Consider the following 14,323-nt stretch of genomic DNA (forward strand, 5'->3'; position numbering starts at 1 on the left):
TCTGCTCAGTAGCCTGTCCTCCCCATGCTGGGCCTGGTCAGACACCGCCTCCCAGCACCGCCTGGCACCGTGGCAAGCGCAGTCAGGTGGGGCAGCGGCACAGGCTTGGAGCGGGACAAGTCTGGCCCCACGTCGTCACTCAGGAGACCATGGGCAAGGACCCAAGCCCTCTAAGTGTCCCTTTTCTCATCTGTCAAACCAAGATAAATCTGTCGGCTTCGTGGACACTGACTTATCAGCCAGACAATGTCAGGGAAGGAGCAGTGACCGATAGCCGCGAGGCACCATGACCTGACTTGGGCTGAGAGCAGGAAAGAGTGGCCACCAAAGACACGTCCTCACCCACCTTATGTTGGGGGCAGGAGGGCAGGTGATGCCCAGTGCCCGGGAGGGGAGGGGGGCAAACCCGGGCCTTTGTGGCCCTAAACTCGTACACTCTCACCCTGCTCTGCCTTGAGGATGTCTCTTCTGCCTTGGGTGGGCGCTGAGCTCTTGGGGACATCTCTCTCTCACCAGCCCTATTCTCTGGTGGGGCAGAGAACAGGGGTTCGGTCAATGTTTGTAGAAGGGCTTGCTGAGCCTTCAGATGGCCTCGCTGCTTCAGGTCAATGCTGAGTCCCCTCCCCAACCCCACCCTGGATAGCGCTCTCTGTTCCACTGACCCCTTTCCACTCCTGAACCCCTTGATACTGGGATGCTTCTTACAAAGGATGACCTATCAGAGCTCAGTTGGCAGCTTTTTCTTTTTACACCCCATGATATCTTAGATTCAATGACATAGGGTCTGTAAATAGCAAGGGAATGCCTTAAAGGCCCATGTGGAAAGCAGACCTAGTCCCACCAGTTCCCTGACCAGCGGACAGGGACAGACCGGGAGCTGGTTGACCAGGTGGAGAAGACAGCCGCATGCTGCTCAACTCTGGGCGGCTCCCAGAGGTCCTCTCCTGAGAGCCCCCTCCGATGACTGGTGCCCCGCGAGCACACGCACAGTCATTTCCTTTTTAGTCATTTCACATTTACTGATGCCATTTTTCCAGCGTAAAAGTCACCTACTCATATCACTCAAAGGACCCACAGTGACCCTTTGTGAAGATTTCCATCTAGTCTTGACTGTTTTCAGGCTCTAAAAACACATCGGTACAAGTTTTAAAAGTGTATAATAGTATTATGGTTATGGCTTGTTTGTATTAAAATAATAACCCTATTCCGTAACTTTTAGAGACACACTGAAATACTGATGAATGAAATATGATGTTTGGAATTTGCTTTAAGGAACACCCCTCTGTTTACTTTCCCACCCTCCATCGGCCTCCGCCCGAGTGTCTCTTAGCCCCTCCACTCAGGCACCTGCCTTCTGCATGCCTTCTTCCTGCCATCTGTCCCCCTCCCCGCCCTCCCCCATGCTCCCTGAGCTGCTGTTCTATGTCCAGTTCTGTGCCAGGTGCTGGAGGAGCAAAGATGGAGAAGAGAATCCCAGCCCTTGAGGTGGTCCTGGTGGTCAGGGTAACAGCTGGACAAGCATTCTCAGTGCAAAATGGACAAGTGAGAGGACGGAAGCCAGTTCAGGGTCCTGTGGAGCTGCGAGGAGGGTGAGCACCGGCGAGGGCACCGGAAGGTTCAACAGGAGGTGCCGTGGGAGTGAGTGCAGAGCATGAGCTCCAGGCCTGGAAGGTGGAGGAGAGGCATGGGCTGAGTGAATGAATCAAGGATGAATCAACAAGGGCGGTGGGAAGAAGGAGGGCTTGAGGGACTGGGAGAGTGACCTGAGGGAGGCTGGAGGTCCCAGGAGGAGGGAGGCGGCCAGGGGAGAAGGGAGTGGTTGCTGAGGCAGAGGGACAGACCAACCTCAGGCTGGAAGGAGGGACTCAGGCAGGCAACCACACCAAGCCCCACAGCGGCAGCCGCCTTCCTGGCCTACCCGAGAGCCGTCCCTTCCTTCTCACTGCCCAAAGCCGCGATCTCATACCCTGGGTGCCTGGTCCAGAAGTGGGCAAGCGGCCGGCTCTGATCCCTGGGGAGTAAGGGGACATCTGTTGGGCGGCACTGCTGAGAGGCACTGCTGGGACACAGGGCACAGTCCAGGAGGGGAAGCCTTTTCTCCCCGCTCCTTCCTTCCTTTCGTGGGAGGCTAGCATGGGAGCATGGTGCCTGGAATGTGAGCCTGGGAGGTGGCTAGCTCGAACCAAAAAAACAACATGCCAAGGACAGAGAAAGAGCCTGGATGTTAAAGATATCACTGACTGTCGCGCCGACCCTGAAAGCACCCGCCTTCAGACTTCTTGTTAGGCAAGCATCGCGAGTGGTGGTGGGCTCGGCCTGTGGTGGCTGGGTCCCTGTCACCTGCGGCAGAGGTCCCCTGACTGACAGCCTTGTGGTGCCCTGGCTTCCCCACGGGACTGCTGCACTCTGGAATCGGAGCTACCCTGGGCCTCACAGGCGCCTGCCGGCCAGACGCTGGGTGGAGACCCAGCCCAGCCCTTCTCCCCACTTCCTCCTCTCACCCTGGCCTTCTGCCGTCAGTCCTACTCCTTCAGGCTTCTGTGCTCCTTCCAGGAATGTGCTCTTCCCTCCCCACCCCTCCATCTCACCTTGAGCTCCTAAGCCCAGCTCAAGGTAGCCCTCTCCCTGTGGAGCCTGCCCTGACCCCACTCTGGGCCAGCAGCGTTTCGCACAGACCACAGCGACAAGCTCTGTTTAGTGGAGTTGGTAAAATACCTCTATAGTACTGATTTCTTTGTCTCTCCCACTAGGCTGTGAGCTCAAGGGTGGAAATTATAGCTCAAGAATCACCAAATTCTCTATACTAGTTGGGACCGGGCGTGTGACAAACCTGCAGTAAATGTTTGCTGAATGACTGAATGACGGATGAAGCCATGTTCACCAGCACAAGAAACCTTTATAACACTTTAATTTAAATGAAATACCCCCACCTTTTGGCCCCCATTGATTCCTTAATAGCTTATGTGTAGAAACCACATCTTTCTTCAAATGGGCAGCCCTTCCTGATCTGCCCCCATGCTAATATCCTCTTCCTGTGAACACTGCACCAGGACCTGCTCTCCAGAGCCTTCCCACTCTGACCGATCCCGCTGGGACGCAGGCCAGCTGGCCCTCCATCCGGAAACGTGGTGTGGGAACTGGCTTACCTGCTCACGCTGGAATGGTATTGTATCAGGGCACCGGGAACTATATTAGATATTCATTAACCCCACCACATGAAAGGGACTCCCAGGGTCTGTGGTGAAGATACTTTCCCCTGGTCCATGGTGTTCAGCTTTTCTAGTCTCCTCGCAGCTAGGAGTGGCCCTGTGACCTGTGACCCTGCTCTGGCCCCTGAGACATACGTGGAATTCTCTGGGGCAGCTGCAGCTGGGACCTTGCCTGCTTCCTGCTCCGGGAGGCAGCACCAGGATGGAACCATGTGCTAAAGGTGTGTGTGTGTGTGGGGGGGGGGGACATAGACAGAACCATCATGAACAGACTCGTTCTAGACGGACCCAGACATTTCCACTTAAAAGGAAATCCAGCAGGTCCCTTTCAGTTCTATGGGGAAGCAATGGGGTAGCAAAGTTGGGGTGTGGGATCTGGCCACAGACACATCCCAGTTCGAGTCCTCACCAGGGGTGTGCCTCGAGTCAATCCTCTGGGCCTCACTTCCTCCTCTGCCGAATGGGACTAACTACCACTCACCATGCAGGGCTGTGTGAGCACGAATGAAAGAATGCACTTTAAATGCCTGCTATCCTATCTAGCACACAGCAAGCACTAAAGCAAACATTTTCCACTACAAATGCAGACTCCCCCTCTCCTCACAGCAAAACTGTCTTGAAGTCAACTTTTCTTTTTCTTTTATTTTATTGATTTTTTACAGAGAGGAAGGGAGAGGGAGAGTTAGAAACATCGATGAGAAAGAAACATCGATCAGCTGCCTCCTGCACACCCCCTCCTGGTGATGTGCCCGCAACCAAGGTACATGCCCTTGACCGGAATCGAACCTGAGACCCTTCAGTCCACAGGCCGACGCTCTAGCCACTGAGCCAAACCAGTTAGGGCTGAAGCCAACTTTTCAAATGAACAGCCCTTTCCAGACCGAGCTTGGAAAGTTGCACCAGTTTCCTAAGTTGCTGAGCAGTCTTTCTTCAAAAGCCTGGCTGCCTCTCTCCTGCCATTTTGTAACCACAGGCCGCAGAGGAACCCTAAAATACTCTACAGAAGACAGCCCACAATGTCAGAGTTGATGTAACAACTATAGTACCAAATGAAAAATATCTCAGTTAGGTTAAGAAGTTTTTTGTTTTTTTATTAATGTTTGGAGAGAGAGGAAGGGAGAGGGGGAGAGAGAGAGACATCGGTTCGAGAGTGGAATATCGATCGGCTGTCTCCCACATGCCCCGCACTGGCATTTGAGCCTGTAACTTGGGCACGTGCTCTGACCGGGAATTGAACCAGCAACCCTTCAGTGCTCGGGAGGACACCCAAGAATCAAGCCACACCAGCCAGGGCAGGTGAAGGAGGGTTTTAAAAACCTATCAGATAAGAGAGAGCAAGGCTGTGAAGCAGAGGCTTGAAGTGGCTGGCCAAGGAGTATATGACATTCTTTTTTCCTCCCCCAACCTGTGTGTGAAAGATGTTAGTGATTAGTGACCCCCCCCCCCCCCCCACCCTCTCTCTCTCTCTCAGGGATTGGCTCATGTGATCAAGTCCAAAATCTACAAGTAGGCCTGCGGGCTGGAGACCCAGGGGACAGGCACAGCTCCGATCCAAAGGTCGCCTGCTGGCAGGATTCCCACTTTGGGGGAGGCCAGTTTTTCTTCTATGAAGGCTTCCCACTGACCGGCTGTGGCCCACCACTCTAGAGGGTAATCTGCTTTCCTCAGCATTAATCTCATCTAAAAACTACCTTCACAGAAACATCTAGAATAACGTTTGACCAAGTATCTGGGTCCCATCGCCCAGCTAAGTTGCACATAAAGTTAACCACCCCAGGGGTTTACAGTAACCAATGCAAACAAGTTCCAATCCACCTGGGGACAACTCTGTCCGTCCTTCAGTTCTCCTTCAACTGTCAGCCTCGTGCGGTCTGGCTGGCCCCCCATCCCCTCTTCTCCCCCTCCCTTCCTTCCCTGCTCTACCTGCCCCACCAGGAGCGAAGCCTAGCGTCTGTCCTTGGGGCCTGGATGCTCCATCAGTTGCCAAGGTTCCCACAGCCCATCAAGGCATCAGTCCCTGGGAGGTTTTGTCACTTGCCTGGGGACACAGCTAGGAAGGGGTGGAGCTGGCATTTAAACCCAGATGTTCTGACGCAGAAGTCCAAGCTCTGACCAAGTGCTACCTAGGATCATGTCAGATGGTCTCACGGGCACATTTAAAGACATTTCTAGAGTTAAATATTCAATTTAATGTGGACTAGGAAAAGAGCATGAACTAGCTCATCCAAGTAATGATTTCATGGATATAATTACACAGGAAGAGGCCAAATTTAAAAAGGTGAGCCAACAAAAGGAAAACACCATGAAAATAAAACTGGAGGCAGCCCGGGGCAGATCTAAAACATCAGGTGGTGCCCAAAGGAGGAGCCTGGAGAGCCTCGCCTAGATCCACGGCCCTGGGTAAGGAGGTAACGAGTTAACTGGTCCTGAATCTCCCTGCTGCTCATGGGTGATGGCCCCAAGCTAATTAGAAGACACTGAGGGATTTTGTTTTTTTCACTAAAATCAAAAGAGCGGAAATCCGGGACTTTACTCTTATTTCTTTGAGCTCAGTGAGGGAACAAAACCTATTCATCAGCTCCATCCACAGGGGCAGTCAAAGGCTCCAATTCCCAAGTGAGAATCGGTTCTCCCCACACCCTGAAACCTGACCGGTAAATGTGGCTGCCACCCAGCCAGTGACTGCTCTTTCCCAAGTCACGTCAAGACCGACACAGGCTGCACGAGAGTCAGGGCCCTGGGATGGCACCCTGGCTCTGCCACTGACCCAGACTGTGCCCCAGCAATGAGGATCCACCAACGAAAACCACACTGGCTCACAATTATGGACACGTGTAGGCTGGCAGGCACCGTGCCAAATGCTTCACAACATGACAACACAACAACCCCGACTGACAGGTGCTATTATTACCCTTCCTTTATAGGCAGGAAACTGAAGCACAGAGGGGTTAGGGAACTTGCCCCAAGTAGCAAAGCCGATGCAGTCTGAACCCGGACTCAGACCACCTGGTCTGACTCAAGAGCCCTTTCTCGACATCATGCCCTGTGACCCTGAAGACAGACTTTGGCTCTAACATGGCTCCAGCACTTAGAGATCAAGGAGCCAGGGCTTCCTGGCACGCTATGGGAAGGGGTAGAGATTCCGACTCAGGGGGCCCACGGCTGGAGTGACCTCAAGCATCCCTGATGTGGGTGCCCCAGGACCCCACTCTGAAGACACTGTTCTCCCAACATTCTGTCTCTGGCCAGCTGGTCTGACCCAGAGGCCTGCAAACTAGGAGCCCATGGTGCCAAATTCAGTGTTTTTGTAAGGCCAAAGTAAGAATGGTCTTTACACCTTTAAATGGTTGGAAAAAAATCCAAAGAATAATAATATTTCACAATGTGAAAATTACATGAAATTCAAATTTCAGTGTCCGTAACTAAGGTTTGATCGGACAGTCACGCTCATTCATGGACAGATGCGGCCGCCTCTGCTTCTGCAATATAACGGCAGAGTTGGGTAGTTGCAACAGAGGCCAAATGGCCCACAAAACCAGAAGTATTACTACTGATGCTTTACAGAAAGTCTGCAGAGACTGGCCTAGTCCACCCCGACAGCCAATGCAGGACTCCTCTACAGCCCCCCCTTCCCTCTGCTTTCACACCTCCAGGGGTGGGGCGCTCACTACCAAACAAGGCAGCCAGTCCCGTCTCTGAAAGGTGGCAGGGACAGCTATCTGCGCTGGCACTGGGCTCTCCCTGAGCCTTGTGGAATCAGCTCTATCATTCCTCCACAATGGCCATCAGTTCCTCTCTTCCCTCTGGGATCAATCCTTCCCTGTCCTCACCTGTCCCCTCAGTGGTTCCTCACTGATCCCCTGGGGAACAGAGGGAGAACGGTGGGTGGCTCTGCTACTTTTCAGACAAGGGCGTGGGCGATGCAGAGGGAATGTGGCGGGAACAGAGCTGGAGCTGGACCCCGGGTTCCTGCCTCCCAGCCTGGTGGCCCCTCGACAATGTTGCTTGAGCATCCAGTTTGGTTTTTAGCTCATCACTCCCAAAATGGCATCCCAGAGGGCCCGAGGTATTCTCTCCCTAGTGGACATCTCTGGTCTCTTGTCCACGATTCCTTCTTGTGGCTCCGAGAGCAGCTCTCCCTGACCTTTCGCCTTCTCCCATCCACCCCAGGGTTCATTCATCCTTAGGCTCTGAGACCTCCCATCACATCCAGCTACCCGTTCCCCTATCCCAGTGACTGGGGGCTGGTCCCCAGGGTTGCCCACATTTAAATTAGTCACTGCTGGTGTGTAGCTTGCTTTCATGAGTCCGTTGTGTCTCTGGCTCAAAGACCCAGCGATGAGGTGACAGCCAGAAATTGAAAATGGATTGGTGGGTTGCCTTCTGACGTCTGTCTCTAAAAGGTGGCCAGGGAGTGTGTCCTCAGAGAATACCTTGAAAAGGTTTTGAAATCCTTGGAAGAAGACAGCTGTGTCAACACTGCCTAGTCCTAGTTCTCTGGGATCCTTTCAGCCACAGCCTGCGGCTCCTGGGAAGCTCTCCTGCTCTCAGGTGAGGGAGAGTGACCTGGCAACGCGCGTCAGAGCCAGGAAAGCTAGTCTGTAGGTAGAGCAGTAACTGTGGATCTTGAAGGGTGGGACTGATGTAAATTTCAACTAAGCAGCCGTCAGCCAGAGGCAGCGGGATAAGGGTGTGAGAGAGGAGCAGGGCTCTGCGTCTGGACTCCCACCCTGATGAGCTGTGAGGCCTTGGGTAGTGATACCTCCCCTTAGACTTTTGGTGAAAAGGGGAAAGATAGGCATATCTGTAGGGCCACCATGAAGAGTCATACCTAGGAGACTAGCATGGCACGTGGCACGTGATATTTGCTCACCAACTGTTACCTTCCTTTTCTCCACATAATGGGACAGTGCCCTGTTGGTGTGATGATGGTGGCAATAATACAAATGACGATGGTGACAGCAAGAGCTACTGTTTCACGCACACCGGCAAGCTCTCTCCAGGGATATCTCACTTCATTCTCACACCCACCGAGAGGTAGATGCTGGTGTAACCCCCATTCCACCGAGGAGGGAGCGGAAGCTCAGAGCGCAAAGGCAGACAGCGAGGGAGCCCGAGCGCTGGGGTGCTTTTGGGAGAGCACAAAAGCGATGGTTGGACCTGAAGGGGTCAGAGAAGACCTCAGGGGTAAGGTGGCGATGCCTGGGGTTTGAAGGGTGCACAGAGGGGGGGTTGAGGGAGCAGCACCGGAGCTCTGTGAATGGTACCCCTGATGAACACCATTAGAACCACTGTGCTTGGGGACGCCCATTCTACAGGGCTCTACTCTCAACAGGGATGGAGTCGGCAGCCTTGAGATTATTTTACTCCTGCAGTTTGCAAAAATACAAGCAGCTACAACTAGGTCACCAATAATCACAGATATCGGTGGTACTTCTGCTTCTTTATCTAAAAGAAAAAATATGGAATACTGAGGGCATTAACTCGATGGCTGATATTCTTCATTTAATTTTACTTTTACAGCCTCTTCTGCTTTGGTTCAAATCTCAGTGGCTCTGGGGCGTTCATCTCAGCTTTCCTATCATTTCACTGGGATCCTGGGTGAGTCACACTTTCCAGCTTCCCCTCTCTGGGCCTCAGTATCCTGTGTAAAATGAAGGCGATGGGCCCAGCCAGTATGGTTCAGTGGCTGAGCGTAGATCCATGAACCAGGAGGTCACGGTTCGAATCCCTGTTGGTGGCATGTAGGAGGCAGCCGATCGATTATTCTCTCTCGTTAATGACGTTTCTCTTTCTCTCTCCATCTCCCTTCCTCTCTCTGAAATCAATAAAAACATATTTTAAGAAATGAAGGCAATGGGCTGGAATAGATTTTCAATGTGGTTTCCAACCCAGTGTCATTAGCATCCCTGGGACCTTGTAGAAATACCAATTCTAGGGCTTTACCCCAGATCTCTCGGGGTGGGGCCCCGCCTGCGGTGTTTTCATAAGAGAGTTAGAAGAGGCCCAGGCTAAGGATCCTTCCAGCAGCAAAACTTGGTGTGTGCTTTAAGGAATTATGATTGAGAAGCACTGTCTTTGGATAGAGTATTTCTTGCCCAAGGAGGCAACCCTGGATCAGCGTAAGAAGAGAAGCTGTTTTCTTTGACCACTGAGGCCCAGAGTCCAGGCGAGCTTTTCTAGAAAGCCTCAGGAAAATGTGGCTGGCTTGGCCAGATTTTCTTTTTTAAAGTAGTAAGTCTCAGACTTGGCATGTGATGAGAGCAGTCCCACTTGTAGTTGGGGAAACAGAGATGAAAGGAGAGCTGCCTCCTCTTTTCAGCTCCAAAACAGGGACTCACTGGGGGGGTGCTGTGTGGGAGAGTGGGGTGGAGGCGGTGGTCCTGAGAGGGCAGGCCCCCCTCCCTGGTCCAGGAGTTTCCTGGTGTGTAATCCTCTGCTGCCACACCCCTCTTGGAGAGGTTTGATTACAAAACCTCGGAAGAGCCATTAACCGAGCCACAGTGGCGATTACAACACAGAGCCGGTCGACAGACGTAAGTGAGGTCTGGCTTCCAGGACAGTACGAATGCAAAGAGTGTTCTGTCTAAAAGATCAAATTTTCCCAGTCTGGATTTCAGGCTAAAATCAGCAAAAAGGTGAAGAGAGAATTTCACTGAATGGCCTGCGGTTTCTTCGTGCAGAGAGGCGCAGCCAGGCTGTTCCTGGGTAAGTGTTAGCTGTTTGGGCCTCGGCCTGTGGGTCCTCCCATGGGGTGCGCAGGAATAACCTAGAAGACCTATTGTCCAGCTATTTCTAGGGACCGCCCCTCCCCCCAACCAATGCCGAGCCTCACTTGTTGGTATTTCAGTAACGATGATAATAAATATTACCTCTTTCTTTTATACAGCACTGGCAATGTGCCAGGCACGGTTCTAATTAACGAGTCAATCTTCACAACAGCCCCACGGAGACAGGGGCCATTATTATCCCCTAATTACAGGAGAGGAAACCTAGGCAACGGAGGTAACGTCACAGCACCAGTCAGTCTCCCGTCCACAGGGAGTCAGGAGTCAGGAGACCTGGGCTCTGAGTAAGCGGTGCCAAGGCCAGGGTGCTCGGCTGGGCCATTTACTGGGGAACGAGGGAGGCGCCATCAGGTGGTTTCTAAGACCACTCCCAGCGCAGAGCGTCGGCCACTCTGCGTCCAGCCGAGGCTGGTGGGCGCGGGCTGCCGAGGAGGGTACGCCCTGAGGCCTCGGTCTCCAGGACCGGCCGCCTCGTCCGGCGGGTTCCCAGGATCTGGCCGGGGCCGGGGAGGCAGGGCTGCCTAGCGCCCCCCGCCCCCACAAGTCGCCGCCCAGACGCCAAGCCCTAGTCTCGGATCCCAGGAGAATGGACTTCTAGCCCTTCTCAGGTATCTGTGTCTGGAGGGCCCGGCGAGCCAGGAAAGAGAGGGCCAGAGACCAGGCGGCGCGACCTGGGGTTGGGGAAGAGACGACGAGACATCGAAGGAACCAACGACTGCAAAACCACGTAGTCCCTTTAACCCTTCAAACTTTCTCCCTGGATTCGCGACCCCAGCAGCCGAACATTGGCTGAGCCGCGAGAGGACCCGCCCTCTCTCTTTACCTACTGGCTGCTGTAGGCACCCATCACAAGCCGAGGCTTCCTAATGGGCCCCGGTTTTTGTCAATCAAGAGGGGCGGGAGGCGGGGCGGGGCCAGGTCTGGGAGAGACGCGCCAGCCTCGTTCCCCTCCCGGCCTCCCTCCGGCGTGCGGCTGGGGACCTCGGGCGCCCGAGGGGGCTCAGGCTGGGCGCGGAGCCTCGCGGCAGGGCTGGGCGAGGCTCCGGGGACTCACCGATGCGCTGTCCCACCGGAGAGCTGAACGGGTTCCCCAGGAGAAAGTCCATCGCCACGGCTGCCGCTGCCACCAACCCGTGATCTCAGCTGACAGCAACCGCCAGCGCCGCCGACCCGTCACGTGACGCGCCGGCTGGCCCGCGAGGAGGCGCCCGTGGGGGCGGAGCGGAGCGAGTCTGGAATTGGACACAGGCCCCACCCCTGAGGAGGGTCGGCACTCCGAGGGGGAGGGCAGTGACCTCACTGAGGCTCCCTCGCCGTCGACGGACGTCACGCACGACGTAGGGCGGCAGGGGACCTGGGGGCGTGGGGCTCCCTAAGCCACGCCCCCAAGGCTTAGTTAAGGTTTAGGGGCGTGGCCGGACGATCGTGTAACACACCTGGAAAACCGGGTCTCAGACCGGAGCAGTGACTTGGCTAAGGTTACAGAGCAAGCTCGACGGCAGCGCTCACGTTTAAATGTCTTAGTCCTTGGGACGTCACGGTGACTGCACACCCACCGAGGGGGTAGATACCCTCTCCGGCCTGTTGTCTCCCTGTCCTAATAGGACTCTTCCTATCTGAGGTCGAGGTCTCCCAGGTGCAAGCTGCGGCGTGCGTGCAGCCCAGATTCACTTATCTCAAATAGGAGACAAGAGCCAGGAGTTGGAGCTCCCTTGACAGAGAGCCAGCTCAATACATTCGGCTTGGGACGGGCTAGCGCTCCACGTAGCAGAAAGCACGCAGATGTCGAGAATGGTGCCTGGGTCACATCTCTGTCATTAATTTACAGTGTGATTCAAACAGCTTCCCATTTTCTCTGGATGCTGGAATTAGTTCAAGGACTCTCAACTCTTCTCTTTTTTAGGTCACAGGCTCTTTTGAGAATTTGAAGCCCCGAGCCTTTCTGAAAAGGCAGAGATCCAGTATAACTTCGGGGAGTTTTGGGGTCCCTGAAGCACAGCTGGTGACCCCAAGTTGAGAATTAAGGCTCTCAGAGGCCTTTCCCAGCTTTGTAATTCTGTGTTCTTCAACCTTTCTGTCCGGGCCATGTTTCAGATGTCACCTACATTAGCTGCCGGATCGATGGTTTTTTTCTTCTAAAGACTCCAAAACCACTGCTTTGGTAGTATGGGGCTTTAGTATTTATTGATTAAGTTTGTGTGATTCTTAAACTTGAAAGGCTAGTAAATTGACTCTGCACAAATTTAGGATGGAAAATCTAATGTGAACTTATAATCACTTCTGCGTGTTAACCTGTTTAACAAATGTCAACCAGTTTAAGGGCTAACTTCTTTACAATATAAAAACGTTATGGAAGTCATAATTGCTGTGAAGTGTTTTAGTAATGCATGTGAGACTTAATAAATAAATGCCTTTCCCCCTATCAGTCTAGATCAGTGGTTCTCAACCTTTCTAATGCCATGACCCTTTAATACAGTTCCTCATGTTGTGGTGACCCCCAACCATAAAATTATTTTCGTTGCTACTTCATAACTGTAATTTTGCTACTGTTATGAATTGTAATGTAAATATCTGTTTTCCGATGGTCGTAGGCGACCCACGGGTTGAGAACCTAAGACCTGCTGTAGAGCCTAAGACCATCGGAAAACACAGATATTTACATTACAATTCATAACAGTAGCAAAATTAGTTATGAAGTAGCAACGAAAATAATTTTATGGTGGGGGGTCACCACAACATGAGGAACTGTATTAAAGGGTTGCGGCATTAGAAAGGTTGAGAACCACTGCTCTAGATGCTTCATGAGGGCTGGAATACTATGTCTACTTTACTCACCACTGTTGTCCAGCACAGTAACATGAACATTTAAGTCAATCTACCTTTCAATAATGGTTTTTGGACTATAAGGGGAGGATGTACATTAGATGAACTTTGTGTCAGGTACCATCCATACTTTTCTTCATTTAAGATTATTGCTTGGTTGTATGGAGTATATTTAGTGTGAACTTCCTTTGGATTCTTCCATTAGTTTGTGTGGGGTGATTTACCGGAAGTTCTTGCCTTCCTACATCATCACTCTGGTTTAAAGTGATTATGAGAACTTGGCTTTACTGCCAAGAACAAAATGGCCATAAGGTTTATCCTTCATAGTAAAAAAGCAGAAACAATCATGTGTCCCCTAAATAGGGAGTGGAATCACATCAACTCCATGTAAACAGAATACTACATAGCTTTTCAACTAGAAATGGAAGTATGTGGATTTTGTCAACACAATATATAAAAATGTAAGTGGCAAATGCTATGTTTTAAATGCGTTTGCTAACAAAAACAAAACTCAGTAAATGTTTTTAATTTTTCCTTTTAAGTGTTTTAGCACTATTAATATCAAATGCCTTCCTGAAGGTAAATATTTAGGTCCCTTAAGATTGACATATTGCATAAATGTAATCTATTATATCCTTTATGTACTGTTAGACAAAAATCAAGATACTTTGCCTCCAAAGTTTAACACGTTAAGCACCAAGCCTGTTTTGTCTTCCTTTCCGTTTAGCCCACGATATCCGATTTCACCGATATGCTGGCGGCACCAGCGACTGACAGGTCCGGACGGAAAGTATAGTGTCAGTCACCAGTGACTGACATGGCGCTTAACGTGTTAAAGACAATAGTATGACAAGAAAAGTGAGGCCTGTATCATAAAATGCAGCTAGGACAAAAGGACATATGAACAATGAAAGGTCTCAGAGGTTTCCTACAATCACATTTGCTAAATACTTGAGATAATATTGAAGAAAGATTCTGATGAATTACATACACAATTTACTTTTGAAAGTGGCTTTGGGGCTGGCTATACCAGCGTGCTTATTCTGGCTCTGCCATTTAATAGCCATGTAACCTTAGGAAAAGCACTTTTCTGCATCTGTCTCCTCACTTGTAAAGAATAATACTCACAAGGCTTGTGGGAGGATTAAATGAGATAAGATATGCAAATTACTCCATAAGAAGTTAGCCTTTTAACAATAGTATTTCACTATTTATGGCTATTAAACACCTTGTGTTTACACTGAAATTTTTACACCCTGAAAGGTCAAATCTCTATATATTAAATGTTCACAATATTTCTAAACATTCATGTCAGCCTGGCTGGCTTCTGGCTTAGAGACAGGGAAGTGACATTAACATTGTTTTACAGATGGGACTTTGGATACCTATAAAGATTATGTGACTGGGCCGAAACCGGTTTGGCTCAGTGGATAGAGCGTAGGCCTGCGGACTGAGGGGTCCCAGGTTCGATTCCAGTTAAGGGCATGTACCTTGGTTGCGAGC

At 51.5% G+C, this 14,323-nt stretch overlaps 1 protein-coding gene and 1 long non-coding RNA gene across 4 annotated transcripts in view; one reads left to right on the forward strand and one right to left on the reverse strand.

The window, feature by feature from the left end:
- TOM1 (target of myb1 membrane trafficking protein) overlaps nt 1-11,472 on the reverse strand; it is a 37,641-nt gene extending 26,169 nt beyond the window's left edge. Inside the window, exon 1 of one of the 3 annotated variants that reach the window (XM_079775093.1) lies at nt 11,052-11,472. In XM_079775093.1, the coding sequence (XP_079631219.1) occupies nt 11,052-11,103 (52 nt within the window). In that variant the 5' untranslated portion in view covers nt 11,104-11,472. The remainder of the gene's footprint in view (nt 1-11,051) is intronic. The other 2 variants (XM_079775094.1, XM_079775095.1) reach the window with 2 other exon arrangements.
- Nucleotides 3,129-11,043, forward strand: LOC307101741. Its single transcript, XR_013813710.1, has 3 exons — nt 3,129-3,430; nt 4,681-7,760; nt 8,120-11,043. It is a non-coding gene; the product is annotated as an uncharacterized lncRNA (long non-coding RNA).
- Nucleotides 11,473-14,323: the final 2,851 nt, after the last annotated feature.

Source organism: Cnephaeus nilssonii (genome assembly GCF_951640355.1).
Source record: "Cnephaeus nilssonii genome assembly, chromosome: 6".
Lineage (NCBI taxonomy): Eukaryota > Metazoa > Chordata > Mammalia > Chiroptera > Vespertilionidae > Cnephaeus > Cnephaeus nilssonii.